We start from the raw sequence: 13,667 nt of genomic DNA, 5'->3' as shown, positions 1-13,667 counted from the left end.
TTGTATCTCTCCAAACAAAAACCTCAAATGTAACTTTAAAAAGTTATGTGTTTTGCATAATAGTCCTCCTTATTAATTATAATTACATAAAACCATAAAATTTTTATAAATAACAATAAAACATACATTAAAAATAGGGTTTTGTGCAAAATAACCCTCGAAGTAGCCAATTTTTGCAAGAAAACCCTCCATCTCAAATAAATTCAAGTCAATAACGCCATCTCAAAAGTCACCCGCAATATAGCCCTCGCGTGTATCGATGACGTGGCAGCCGTTAACTCCGTCAGTGGGTTTTGTGCCAAAAAACCCTCGAAGTAGCCAAATTGCAAAAAAACCCTTCATTAAACCAATTTTTGCAAAAAAAACCTCTCGGGTATTTTAAAATTTGGGTACGGGTTCGGGTTTACCTATAATACCCAAAAATAAAAATTGTTGTATGTAAATCTATCCACCCTATTGTTCGTACCGAAGTTGCAATAATAAATAAGTACGAGTTTTTGGGAGCGAACGGAGATATTTCTCTGATTAACGATAATCGTGCTTCTGTGATTACAGAGATGGAATTCGAGTGAACGAGAATACGAAATATACGCAAGAGTTAGCTATGATTTTTAGAGAAGTAATATATGTTTTGTCGAGGCTCTGAGCCTTACAGAAGGTGATTCCGTGCCGGGCACGTTTTTCGAGGCTCTGAGTCTTATAGAAGTTGATTTCGTGGCTTGCACGTTTTTCAAAGCTCTGAGTCTTACAGAAGTTGATTTCGTGGCTTGCACGTTTTTCGAGGCTCTGAGCCTTACAAAATATTTTGTCTCTTTTGCGACGAATTTGGGCTTTTATAGAAGATTTTCTGGTTTTACAGAAAACTTATGTAAATTTTACAGAATTCTTCTGTTAAACCCTAGATTTTTTCTTCTCGTATAAATGGCTCCACCATGTCTTACTTTGATCATGCCAATGATCATACATTTAAGAAGATATCAAAATCGATTATTACCATATTGTTTCCTTTGCTTCCCTGTACAATCGAATTCTCCAACAGTCGCTTTTTTAAAACAAACCTTGGCTACTTTGAGGGTTTTTTTGCACAAAATTTGGCTACTTTGAGGGTTTTCTTGCAAAACTTGACTACTTTGAGGGTTTTTTTGCACAAAAGTTCACTTGTCGTGACGTTTTGGAACGGAGTTAACGGCTGCCACGTCATCGATACACGCGAGGGCTATATTGCGGGTGACTTTTGAGATGGTGGTATTGACTTGCAGTTATTTGAAATGGAGGGTTTTCTTGCAAAAATTGGCTACTTCGAGGGTTTTTTTGCACAAAACCCTTAAAAATATTATAAACATTAATAATTAATAAAATATTACATTATAAAATAAAATTACACAAAAAAAAACACACAAACGAAATCACAAATTAAAACTAAATTACTAAATTATTGAACCTAATTATTTCCGTAATGCTCTCATATATGATCAATCAATGCATTTCGAAGAGTTAGATGAGTCTCTTTATTTTTTATCTGTAGATTACGAGATAAAAATTGTTGAAATCGAGTATTTTCGTTTATAGCCATTTCCACGGTTGTCTCTGGTACTGATCTTGCTTCTCTAATCGGTGCGTTGATATCACGTTCATCCTCAATTATCATGTTATGCATTATAATGCACGCAGTCATTATATCATGCAAAACCTCTTTTTTCCAATAACGTGCTGCTCCTGCAATGATAGCAAACTTGGATTGTAAAACTCCAAACGCACGTTCAACATCCTTCCGACATGATTCTTGTCTTGCTGCAAATAATTTTTTCTTTGGACCTTGAGGATCACTTATAGTCTGAACAATAGTTGACCATTTCGGATAAATGCCATCAGCTAAGTAGTAACCCATGGTGTACTCTTGTCCCTGAATAATGTAATTAGCTGGAGGAGCGATACCTTGAGCAAGCTTTGAAAATAAGTTAGATGAATTCAAAACATTAATATCGTTGTTGCTGCCTGGCATACCAAAATAGGCATGACATATCCATAGATCATAATCTGCTACAGCTTCAAGAATTATTGTGAGTGATCCGCTACGGCCTGCAAATTCTCCTGCCCACGCATTTGGACAATTTTTCCACTTCCAATGCATACAATCTAGACTACCTAGCATTCCAGGGAATCCAAGTTGTTGGCCGATATTGAGAGTTGGGAAATTAGAAGCAATAGGTCACTACAAGGTAGAATGAATACTATTATTTATGCGGTTAGAAATTTGAAGAGCTGCATAATCCAAGTGGAAAATATGCATCCAAGTGGTGCGTCAGAAATTGACATTGTAAGTATATAATTTTTTCTGCTTTAATTATATATGATATATGTTTGTGTAAATAACTAAATATTTTGTTCTAAATGTTTTGCAGATGGAAAAAGCCAAGAAATTGTTGGTACAAGTGGAGAAACTAAAGAAAGGTTTTAAATTCGACCACATATGGGCTTTGCTGAAGGATATTCCAAAGTTTACAGACAATGTTAGCGTCGGTATTCCAGATACTCCTAACACCGAGAGCGATATCGCCAGTTCTCCAACATCACAATCTCCAGGAATGTCATCATTTTCAATCAATTAAGTAGTGAAGATGGTGGATCAAATTCATCACAACGTCCCATTGGATCGAAGAAAGCAAAACTCAAAAGAAAAATTGCAGAAGGTAATAATTCATCTGTTGACACTTTGGTTTCTTCAAATAACCAAATCCTAAATTTCTTAAAAGAAAGTGCACCAACTAGGGAAAAATATTACGAGCTAGCTGAATTGCGTATGCAAAATCAAGCAAAAAAGTTAGCCCTAAAAGAAATGCACGAGGAGAATAAAATCTTGTTAAAAGATTTAGACACTATTGCTGATAGTAATACCCGTGCGTATATTCGATCTAAACAAGCAAGAATCATACAAAAATGAAATCAAGAACAACCACAATAATCTCCAATTTCACCAAATTTTTATGGACCATATTTTGATGATCTTGGAGGTTCGGGATCAAATTTACCTGAATATTAGTATTGTTGTAATATATAATTTGTATAATATTTCTGTTTTCATGTAATTTGTTTTCCTCTATTGTTTTATATTTTTGAATAAATTTGCTTAATGTAATATTGTTATTGTGTAATATTTTTTTTTAACGTTATGTAATATTTTATATTATTTTAAGGTGTTTATTTAATTTTATATTGAAAAATGAAATTTCTATTTATAAGATATAAAAAAATTAAGGACTAAAATAATAAATAATAAATTAGTAAAAGTATTTATAAGCTATATATAATTATGAGGACCAAAATGCAAATAAAAAAAATGAAACCTCAAAATTTGAGGTTTTGAGGTTGTCTTTGGAGAACCAAAAACCTTACATTTGAAGATTTGAGGTTGCCTTTGGAGATGCTCTTAGTAAGAGTTTTTATAAGAAATACATAATTGTAAGGACCAAAATGCAAACAAAAAAATGAAACTTCAAATTTGAGGTTTTGAATAGTGAAACCTCAAATATGAGTTTTTGAGGTTGTATTTGGAGAACAAGAAACCTCAAATACGAAGATTGGAGGTTGCCTTTGGAGATGCTTTTAGTATTGACTTTTTTTTTTTAGTGCCAAAATTATTGTGTTTTGAAAGGGATTAAGCATTTGTTTTTTATTCATCTTTTTGGCAAGTATAGTGGAATCTTACTCCTCTGTTGCCACAAAATAAAAGTACCATGTAATAAATCGGCCTTGATGTTCTAATGACCATACTATTAGTTGGGGTAAGGTCGATCATGTAGCATAACTTGAGAGTTGAGACAAACTTGCAAGTTAAGGAACACAAGCAACTCTTCACTCCTTATTTTAGCTTCTCCTCGTAAAATTCAAGAATCTCGATCTCGCATGATTAATTGGTAACAAAACAAGACTAAAACCAGAATGCTTTCTTATATACATTCAACAGACCAAATCTTCTTTTGGTAACCTCTAATTGAATGAGCCAACTAATGGCTCCGGATCCATGTCCACGATGTAAGTGATATCCAGGTAATGTTCCATCCAAACAAACTGTAATGTACCTTATATTCAAACACTGTTCTGTTTTTATTTCAGATGTACATTACATACTGTACCTCACATTCCAAAATCAGAAAGTAACTTACTATAAACTGCAACTATCTAAGACAACATGAGTGATACTAATATAAGATAAACAAACAAAAAAACTCATGTTTTGTTGAAGTAAAAAGCAGAGAGATAGAGAGACAGTACCAGCTCCTCTGATAAGTGTGAGACCAACCATCAATGGATTAAAATTGGAGATACATTTGGACAAACCATACACGAATTCTCAATTCAATCTAGTTCAGTAACATTGAACTCAAAATACTCATTTGCTTCAGTCCCCTGAACCAGTCCTGCAACTACAAACTCTAACAAGAAAACCAGTCCTGCAACTCTTACTAAGAGCTGGATTGGAGAAAGAATGGCTAAAAGTAGAAAAAAGGAACAGACTTTAAAAAAGGATATAAGACAAATGCAAAAACTCGCAATGTGTTAGTGAAAGAGTCGATCTTTGTGTTCAGCTTTTAATGAGAAAGAAGAAGAAGAAGGTAAAGAAGATAAAGTTTGCAACTTTAAACTACTATGAGATGCAAAAATTAAGTACAGAACTGAATTAAAAAAGCTCTGTTTTTCTTTGTTTTAAACCTAAATAGCAAAATTCTCAACAAAATTTTCATAAAATGGGAAAATCAAAAAGAGTTTTTCATTCATCACTTAAGAGCTCTTCCATCTGGAATAGAGAATAAAACAATGGACTTTGAAGATTTGACAAAAGGAACATCACATCTGAAATAGCCTTTCCTCTCAAGCTGAATCACATCTCCACATTTCAGATTCCTCATATTCGAATCACCAAGTGCCAATGTTTCCTTCTTTGTATTAGTATTCACAAAATCAGCAACTTCATCATCATCTTCCAGCTGTATTGCAGCAAAAACAAATCAGTGATTTTGAGAGATTACAATATTATGTAGAAATAAATGTATCAGTACCTTCTTCTTGGTGATTAAATAATCAAACTCAGTTAATGTGAGATTGACCAATTCATTAGTGTCAGGAAGCCATGTGAGTTTCAGCTTTGTAGTCTTTACAGAACCTTGAAGATTCAGAACGCCCGATAACGCAGTGACACGACCCTCCTCATCCTTTGTGATCTGCTTTACTATGGCATTTCCCCAATCCATCAAAGTTACTTCCTCATCAACGGATATGGCACTCGCATCAGCTTCCTCGATCCAAATGCTCTTAGTGAAAGTGGTCGCTTTTTCTCCAGCACCTTCGAATTTCTTGTGCTTTGGTATCAGGCGAACAAACGGCTCATCAGGACCATCTGTTAAGGTAAATAGTACACGACGCTCTGCAATCACAGCCGTGTGTCTAGGGCACACAGGATCAATTATTCTCTTATTAATAGACCAAAGTTTGTCCCATTCCATCAAATTTAGATTCTTCGAAGCCCCCTGGAAGAGTAAGAAATCAACAGAATTATTATTACACTTCATTCGAAAGATACAAACAACAACGAAAAAGAAAGGCTGACCTGCTCGAGAATGAATTGAATAAGAGCCTCGATTTTCAAACCTCTACGAACAATTCCTTGGACTGTCGGGAAGCGTGGATCATCCCACCCGTCAACCAATCCAGTCTGGACAAACCAGAGAAGCTTGCGTTTACTGAGAAGTGTAAAAACCAGATTTAACCGGCTGAATTCATAAAGCTGAACCTGTCGCATTCCCATGTCCTCCAGAACTTTAAAGTATTGAGCATTCCGGTCATGATACTCACTAGACCGAAGGGCATGCGTTATACCTTCAAGGGAATCGACAAACGGGCACGCAGTGTCATATGTTGGATATATCTTATACTTATCCCCGATACGGTGGTGAGACATAGGATTACATCGATAATAAACAGGGTCGCGCATGGCTTTGTTGGGATCTTGCATGTTGAATTTCCCGCGAACACAGCACTGTAATCCTCTCTCACTTCCCGCAATCATTTCCTGCCATAGCTTCAAATTCTCATCGACGCCATGATTCCTGCATTTTGAATCAATCCCATCCATCCTCTCTTTCTGCATCTGCTCCCTTGGAGTGTCGTCAACATATGCCTTGCCCTCACGCATCAGTTTTTCCGCCATTTGCATCAGTTCAGGAAAGTAGTCTGAAGTGTATGTCACTTTCTCATACTTGATCCCCAAAGTCCCAATATCTTTAACGAGATTATCCACAAACTCATTGCTTTCTTTAGCAGGGTTAGTATCATCAAAACGCACAATCACTTCCCCTTGGTAACGCTCAGCAAAATACTTGTTCAGTAACGCAGCCTTGGCATGTCCAATGTGAAGGTAACCACTTGGCTCTGGAGCAAACCGAAGTCGAACCTTTCCAATTTCTGCTTCCGGCAAGTCCACTTCAGATTTGCCTTTATCCTGTGCATCTGCTTTCGTAGCTTGTTGGTTGTCTTTAGACTTGGGTGGAGCCACAGGCTTCCCTGAGCCTTTCTTCACATATGTTGATAGAACCTTGTTAAGCAGCTCGCTGTACTCGTCTAATATCGAATTAAACCATCTAACCAAACTCTGATACTTTTTCGATTTCCTCAAACTTTCCCATCTTTGGCCAGTTCCTACCAATAGTTAAACTAATCAGCTTCAAATACAAAGAAACTCATAACAAAGAGTCAAAGATAATGAATGTTTACCTGCGAGAGCTGACCAAATAGCAGCATCAGCAATGGTAAGAGAATTGCCAACAAGAAACGTGCTACCCTCAAGATACTTATCGACACGACCACAAGCATTCTCAAACTCGGAACCAGAGGAGAAGACAGAAGCGTAATCTACCCACTCATCAATCTGAGAAGAAGCAAAAGCATCGTGGCCATAGAAATCAGGAAGCGTGTTAGCTGATCGACCAACATAGCGAAGAAGAACGGTGGTTCCACTCAATTTCCTCCCATCTGAGAAGACAAAAGAAGGGACGGTAGTTGCAGCGGCGGTGGAATCAATAGTCACCGGAGAGGCTGAGAGAGAAAGAGCAACAATGACTGAAAGTGGTGGACTTTCCGGTGAGAAACAAAACTTCATCCCATCCATCTGAATCCAAATCCAAACCCAAGAAACTTAGATCAGATGAATTTGTAAAGCCATTGATTACTATACAAGGGAATGAATCACATAGATCATAGTCAGCTATTGAATTCAGTGAAAATAAGAGAGACAAGAACAAAGAATTACATAGAACCACATACATATTCAAAGACATGAATCTAAAATCGGAAACAGAGCAAATTCAAAGCTTCTTTTTTGTTGGGATACACAACCATGGAATGATCAAAGTAAAGGTTGTCTACAAGACCACTTTTGTAAGAACCAAAGACAAGATTTTGCCAAGTATCTCAACTAGCAAACGACTTAGTGAATCTCTAGGAGAAGTTAGGGATTTAACTATACCTAAATAATACACACTAAAACAAGTCGATGAGGGTCACAACAAGTTCTTCCTATTGAAAGTTGTTCGAATCTTAAAACCAAAAAAAAAAGAAAAAAACCCAGAATCAAAGGAGAGGGTACTTTAGGAAGAGAAAGATTAAAGACAAACCTTCGACGGCAGAGGAGACGAGGAGGATCGAAAAGCTTCTTGCTTTGCTTGACTATGGAATTTGATAAATAAACACAAAATATTAAACGCAGCCGTTTTCTGGTGGGCCAAAGTTTCCCTTTTTCGTTTAATTTTTGTGTTATTTATCAAATTCCATTGTCAAGCAAAAAAGACAACCTTCGAAGGCAGAGGAGACGAGGAATTGGTCTTTCTCCTTCGATTTAAAGGATCCATCTTTGATTCTGGGTTAGGATTCGAAGGCTTCTATTGTTTAATTGCAAAACATTCAATTCAGTTGGAGGAACTTGTTGTGACTTATGTCTATGAGAAGTTCTGCTAGAGATTCGATCAGCAATTTGCCAGATGAGATACTTGGCAAAATCTTGTCTTTGCTTCCGACAAAAGTGGCTGCTTCGACATCTGTTCTGTCCAAGAGGTGGAGGAATCTGCTGGGTCTTGTAGACACCCTTTCCTTTGATGAGTCGATGGTTGTGTATCCCAACGAAGAAGAAGCAACAAGTGGTTTACTTCGCTTCTGTGATTTCGTAGACAAGACATTTACTCTGTTAAGCAATTCTCACATCAAGAAGTTCTCTCTGTCTCGTGTACATAACTATAACGATGATGTGGACGGTATTGTCCAGCGTTGGATTCGGACTGCAATGGAACGCGGTTTATTGGAAATACACTTGCACGCCACCCCCTGGTCTGCTATTGCCATAGAAACTAAGCTGTTAACAAGCAACACACTGGTTAAGCTCACGCTATCCGCTCGATGTTTTGTTGAAGTAGACTGTGTGTTTTTCCCTGCCCTCAAATCACTTTCTCTCATCTCAGTTCGGTGTGATCATCCCAACTATCTACGGCTCATCGATGGCTGCCCTGTCCTGGAAGAATTATACATGCGTGATGGTGATTATCCGATGTTGCAGCAAACTTGTGGTACCAACGTGGAAAGTGCATCTATTAAGCGACTTGTGATTTTTACCCATAATCCAGATGATACACAATGTCACCAACTTATTTATTTTGAAGCACCAAGTCTTGTCTACCTTGACTATTCCAGTTATGTCTCAGAACAGTATCAGATTGTTGATTTGGATTTGTTGTCGAAGCCAGGCTGAGTCTCAGGTTATGGGTGTCAACTAATGATTATGATTATTCTGACGATGATGATGATGATGACGATGATGATGGTTATGATATTTATGATGAACCAAAGGCGGCTATATTTGGTGATGTTACAAAACTGCTTGCGGCTATAGGCAACATTACGACCCTTCACATGTCTCCTGATTCCCTTGAGGTTAGTTTTTGCTTCTTCTATTGATTCTTTTTTATTTGTTACTGGAGCTAGCAAGGTCTCTTACTTAGTATAGGTTTTTGGTTGTGTTCGTTTTTAACTTAGGTGTTTCATTTCTGCTGTAAATCCATGCCCGTGTTCAACAACCTCCTTAATTTATCTATTGAGAGTAACAAGGAAAAAGGTTGGCAAGTAATGCCACTTCTCCTCAAGAGTTGTCCAAATCTACATACTTTAGTCATCAAGGTATTATCATTTTTCTTGCTGAGATTCTTTTTGTTGTTAGTGTTACCCATTAATTTATTCATGTCAAATTGGTCTCTGGTTTCAGGGTCTTGTGCACAGAATAACAAATAGATGTGGAGATGCATGCGCTTGCATCCCTAAGAAGCAGAGGAAGATTGTGAAGAATGAGGAGGCATTATGTTGTCTGTGGACATGTCAAGTGAAGGTGCTACAGATTTTAGAGTATGGAGGTTCTTTTCAAGAGCTGGAACAGATGAGACATTTCTTGGGCAAGTTGGAATGTCTTGAAACCGTGAAAGTTGGTGTTCACGCAAAAAACAACAACAGCACTGAGTTCTTGCAATCTAATCTGCTGACTCTCCCCATATTTTCATCAAAGTGCAACAATATCCAATTCATCTGACCTCCTCTCTCCTCATCTTTCTCGGTTAGATTACAATGTGAAAGTACCTTAACATGAATATGATTATATCACTAATATATCATTAAAGTTACATAATACATTTTCTTCTTCATATGATGTTGTAAGCTAGTGGAACCATACTCCTGTTGCCACAAAATAAAAGTACCATGTAGTAAATAGGCCTTGATATTCTAGTGACCACTATTAGTTGGGGTAAGATCGATCAGGTATGAACAACCTACTCAATTTAGCAGTACCCATCCCAGAGTATATCAAGAGAGATCTAGTCACCATTCTATTAGTTTGTTGTTAAGAGTATATTGGAAGTGTTCATGCTATATCAGTCCTGCTAATAAGTGTTTGCTATTGCTCTGTGAATAATTCTTAAGAAAATGTCTTACTGATATTTCCTTTTAGGCCACAAGTTAATTATCTGCATAACTTGTAGGATAATTGAGGTACTAGAAAGCCAAATGCTGGGGTTTTTGGTTAAGCCACGTGCTGATGCTATCTTCATAATGCTCCACATTGATATAAGATTGGAATCACTCCAACTTATGATCAAGAGATTCCAAGCTTAACTGGCGGAAGGTGGAATTCACGAGCTGGCTTTAACGCTCTCTCTCGAGAATCAATGGATGGGAAAGGTAGATAGAGTTGTTGACTCACTCAATCGGTGTTTGAATCAGCCTGTTTGAATCGCACAAACAAACAAACCCAAGGCTTCTATAAACTTAAGTGTATCGCACACAAAAGATTAAAGAACAAACAACACAAAGACACAACTTCGTGTATGAACTGAATAATTTCTATTTCTTTTAAAATCAAGGCTGCCTAATACAATGGGAGCTAATGAGCTTATATAGGCTCAAGAATAACGTTCTAATAATCTAATTAAAGAAACAATTAGCACAAAACTGAAGAGACTAGCCGTTAGTGGCTTAAATATAGAATCCGTCCAAATATGGAAATAGCCGTTGGTCTTCAACCTTGAAAGCTTGGGCGTGTAAAGGTGGCTCCTTGGGACGTCTATATTTACTGATTTAAGTTGGAGAAGGCGCACAAGTGATTTGGGAAAGATCTGTCTTGCATTGACGCCTCTCGGGTCCGAATAAGGCAAGCTCGGCTCGGGATATGGAAAGTGAAGGTGTGGAAGGATCCGCCTAATCCTGTGTGTCTTGGTGAACCTCATAGTGTTTTAGGAGGCTTCCAGAAGTAGAAAAACGTCTCCTGGGCGCCAATGATACGTTTGGAGTCTCCTAAACCGGCAAGAGTCCAAATAAGGCAAGCTGAGGATCATGCGGTTTAGAAAATTAATATCTTCCAAACCAAAATCGGTACTTACTTGATTCCAATTCGAAAAGCTCCTATAATGAGTCCAGAATGTATTAAAATTCACTTTGTAGCTTAAATCCTTCTGGTTTGGTCGGAATCCTCCAATGACTCCGTGTATGTCCAAATCGGGTAAGCTGGGAATCACTCGACTTGTGAATTGAATAACTCCTTCATATGAACTCCTTTTGGACTGATTCTTATTCGAGGCGTTTTTTAGCTGTGTTGAGAGTAGTTTCCATGTGGTTTCCTGCCTTGAATCTTCGTCATTAAGCTGATATGGTTCAAACAATGAACATATGTCCTTCTCGGGTCTTATTGGCATAGTGCATCCTGTTTGAATGAGCTTTGGTTGAGTTGCTGGTGTGATGACCGCATCACACATGAATGTTTGTCTTTATCAGGTTTGCTTCTTCTTTTTCCATCAAGGAGATAAAGAAAAAATCTCATGGTTTTGACGTTTCTCAGTCACTTTTTGGTAAATCATATGATATTTTCTTAAGGCTAGACTCTAGAGAAGTTTCATTTGCAGGTTATGGAAAAGGATATTCCTGTTTTAGCAAAGCAGAATGATTCTGAAACGAGTGCCCATGTATCATATCCCTGTGAATGGTAAGGCGATCAAATATCTTTCGAGTTGTTTTCTCAGTTTGATCGAGAAACTCAAACCTCTAACGGTGGTCTAACAGAAAACGAGGAATATTTGCGACTGCAACCCAAAGTGTTTACTGTAGAGCAAGGAACTACTAAAGGAATAATGAGCATTCTCAGAGGAAATGGTAAAGAAAGCAGTGAAGCACTCAATGATGTAGAAAAATTGAGGGAAGCAACTTCTGTATAAAAAAGGGTGCGACAAATAATCAGTACGAAGTTAGAATGGAGCCAAAAAGAGGACGACTCTACTGAGACTACTGATACAGCTGATGGCATTAGACCCGGGAAACAGAACAGTAGAAGTCGTGAATCGCACATTAATGAGCAAAAGAGGAACGCTGATGAACCATGGTCCACAAATGACTGAAAGTGACAAGTTTGGCTTTGTTTTTGATGTAGGAACAATAACACTTTTACAAATAGAGGTCAGTAGTGAAATAGAATGTAAAGCGTTTACAATTGAAATTTCACCTTCAGATTCTTTTATTCTCTCGAGTGATACAAAGACAGGGAGCAACACGCTTGTGTTCTGTCACATAAATTGAAGTGACAAGAAAAGAGAGCATCAAAGAAAACAATGGATATCCTCATGTGATAAATTATAGTCAATATGATATAAAAACATACACACAAGTCTAACTTAATCTTGTTTACATATATCTTGGGGAATCATAAATCTTTCTCCAACGCATTGCGTTTAGTCGAATTCTTCATGGTCAAAACGGTTTCTATGCTGTTCACTAAGTTGGCAAAGAAAGAAACATTGTAAAGTCATGAGACTACTCTAACACCGGACTTTCCTTTTGCTTAGTTATATCAGTCAGGTGCACCCTAAGCAAGCAAATTCTTCCGAGGGAGAGATCAGAGATTACAAAGGGTAACAGCTGTTTTGCAGAGCCAATAATATCATCATGAAAATTTTTGAGCAGACTCCTCAGCTAGGTTCTGAATTCAGTAAGCAGATACTCTGTTCAACTTGACAGCATTCTCGGGGTGAACATCAATCCTCTAAACGACAGCCACTACGGAGCGGAGCGAACTGTCTCGTTTAACTCTTCTCTTTTCAAGACTACCAGTTTCAAATTTTACTAAAGAAACTATGAAAAAACAGTCTCCAAGCACCTGATCAACCTCCAACAAGTCTAAGTTTCATTCCCTCACCAATTTAATGAACTTTGCCTATAACAATCAGCGGTCAAAAATAAAAATAAAAATCATAGAAGGGAAAATAAATAAATACTTTTGCCATCAAACCTCAGATCAAAATCAGTTTCTCTCTACTTCTTAAAATCAGTTTCTCTCTTCTTCTTTCTTCATATTCCAAAGACCCAATATTTTTCTTCACCAGAATCTCTTTTTTTTCTTCACCAGAAAGATGGATTCTCCTCCGATCGCAAATCCTCCTCCTCCTGTTTCGCCTGAAACTGCGAGTAGTTTCCTGATTCTCTTGCGCGATCTTAGGGTTATGGTTTACGGTGGGAAATTTAGCGTAGGATTTAAAGTTTGGAAATGGCGGGTTTTTAGGGTTTAGGCCTTTAGGGTTAACTAATTCGATTTTTCCTCCGGTAGGTTTAAAGGTTTGTCAATGGCGGTTTTATTAGGTTTTCACGGATTCGATTAGACCAGAGAATGATTACAAAAAAAGAAAGAAAAAAAGGTTCGACCATGGAGGTTTAGAGTTTTAGGGTTACTATGATTTCGATTGGATTTCGATTGGTTGGTCGATTATGAGTTTTAGACCAAAACCAAAAGTTGGTTTGGTCAATGGTGGTTTTTTTTTTCGTATTGGGCCTAGTGTTATGTTACAACTTACAAATAAGGTTTTCTTTTTTTCTTGGCCCAAGTTTAACGCATCCTCTGTTTCTCTCTTTTACAGAGCAACAATGATCAAGCCACCGATAATGAACAAGCAGCTTTGGAAGCGATTGAAACATTGAGCAGTGAAGCTTATGCCATTGAAACTCTTACCACTCTTCTGATGCAGCGAAATTCGAAAGCTGGTCTCTTTAGATCTCCTTTGAGCTATCACGAATCATGTGCCTTGTTTGGTTGTAATCTTCCT

At 37.4% G+C, this 13,667-nt stretch overlaps 2 protein-coding genes and 1 long non-coding RNA gene across 3 annotated transcripts; 1 reads left to right on the top strand and 2 right to left on the bottom strand.

Moving 5' to 3' along the window:
* Positions 1-4,674: 4,674 nt before the first annotated feature.
* LOC9330143 (glutamate--tRNA ligase, cytoplasmic) lies at positions 4,675-7,732 on the bottom strand. The gene is made up of 5 exons (XM_002891354.2): positions 7,668-7,732; positions 6,769-7,162; positions 5,606-6,693; positions 5,058-5,525; positions 4,675-4,985 (listed from the first exon to the last, which is right to left on the bottom strand). Exons 2-5 carry the CDS (start codon positions 7,160-7,162, stop codon positions 4,776-4,778), a joined length of 2,160 nt encoding a protein of 719 aa, XP_002891400.2. The 5' UTR covers positions 7,668-7,732; the 3' UTR covers positions 4,675-4,775.
* Positions 7,733-7,859: 127 nt separating this feature from the next.
* LOC110224804 (F-box/LRR-repeat protein At1g48400-like) lies at positions 7,860-9,796 on the top strand. The gene is given in 4 exon segments (XM_021012074.1): positions 7,860-8,768; positions 8,771-8,973; positions 9,076-9,216; positions 9,302-9,796. Coding segments are annotated over 4 exon segments (1,446 nt in total). The 5' UTR covers positions 7,860-7,984; the 3' UTR covers positions 9,620-9,796.
* Positions 9,797-12,175: 2,379 nt separating this feature from the next.
* Positions 12,176-13,292, bottom strand: LOC110224592. The gene is made up of 2 exons (XR_002329091.1): positions 12,860-13,292; positions 12,176-12,784 (listed from the first exon to the last, which is right to left on the bottom strand). It is a non-coding gene; the product is annotated as an uncharacterized LOC110224592 (long non-coding RNA).
* Between the last annotated feature and the right edge of the window lie 375 nt (positions 13,293-13,667).

The sequence above is a fragment of the Arabidopsis lyrata genome (assembly GCF_000004255.2).
Source record: "Arabidopsis lyrata subsp. lyrata unplaced genomic scaffold ARALYscaffold_1, whole genome shotgun sequence".
Taxonomy (NCBI): Eukaryota; Viridiplantae; Streptophyta; class Magnoliopsida; order Brassicales; family Brassicaceae; genus Arabidopsis; species Arabidopsis lyrata.
The sequence above is the reverse complement of the archived record's forward strand: the minus strand, read 5'-3'. Positions and strand labels throughout refer to the sequence as shown.

What these genes read in the sequence shown, in the direction of transcription:
- LOC9330143 (XM_002891354.2), bottom strand. Translation starts at nt 7,162, where the DNA reads ATGGATGGGATGAAGTTTTGTTTCTCACCGGAAAGTCCACCACTTTCA. An exon ending in TATTTGGTCAGCTCTCGCAG is followed by an intron (nt 6,694 to 6,768) that starts GTAAACATTCAT and finishes AACTATTGGTAG; the next exon opens with GAACTGGCCAAAGATGGGAA. An exon ending in TTCAATTCATTCTCGAGCAG is followed by an intron (nt 5,526 to 5,605) that starts GTCAGCCTTTCT and finishes TTACTCTTCCAG; the next exon opens with GGGGCTTCGAAGAATCTAAA.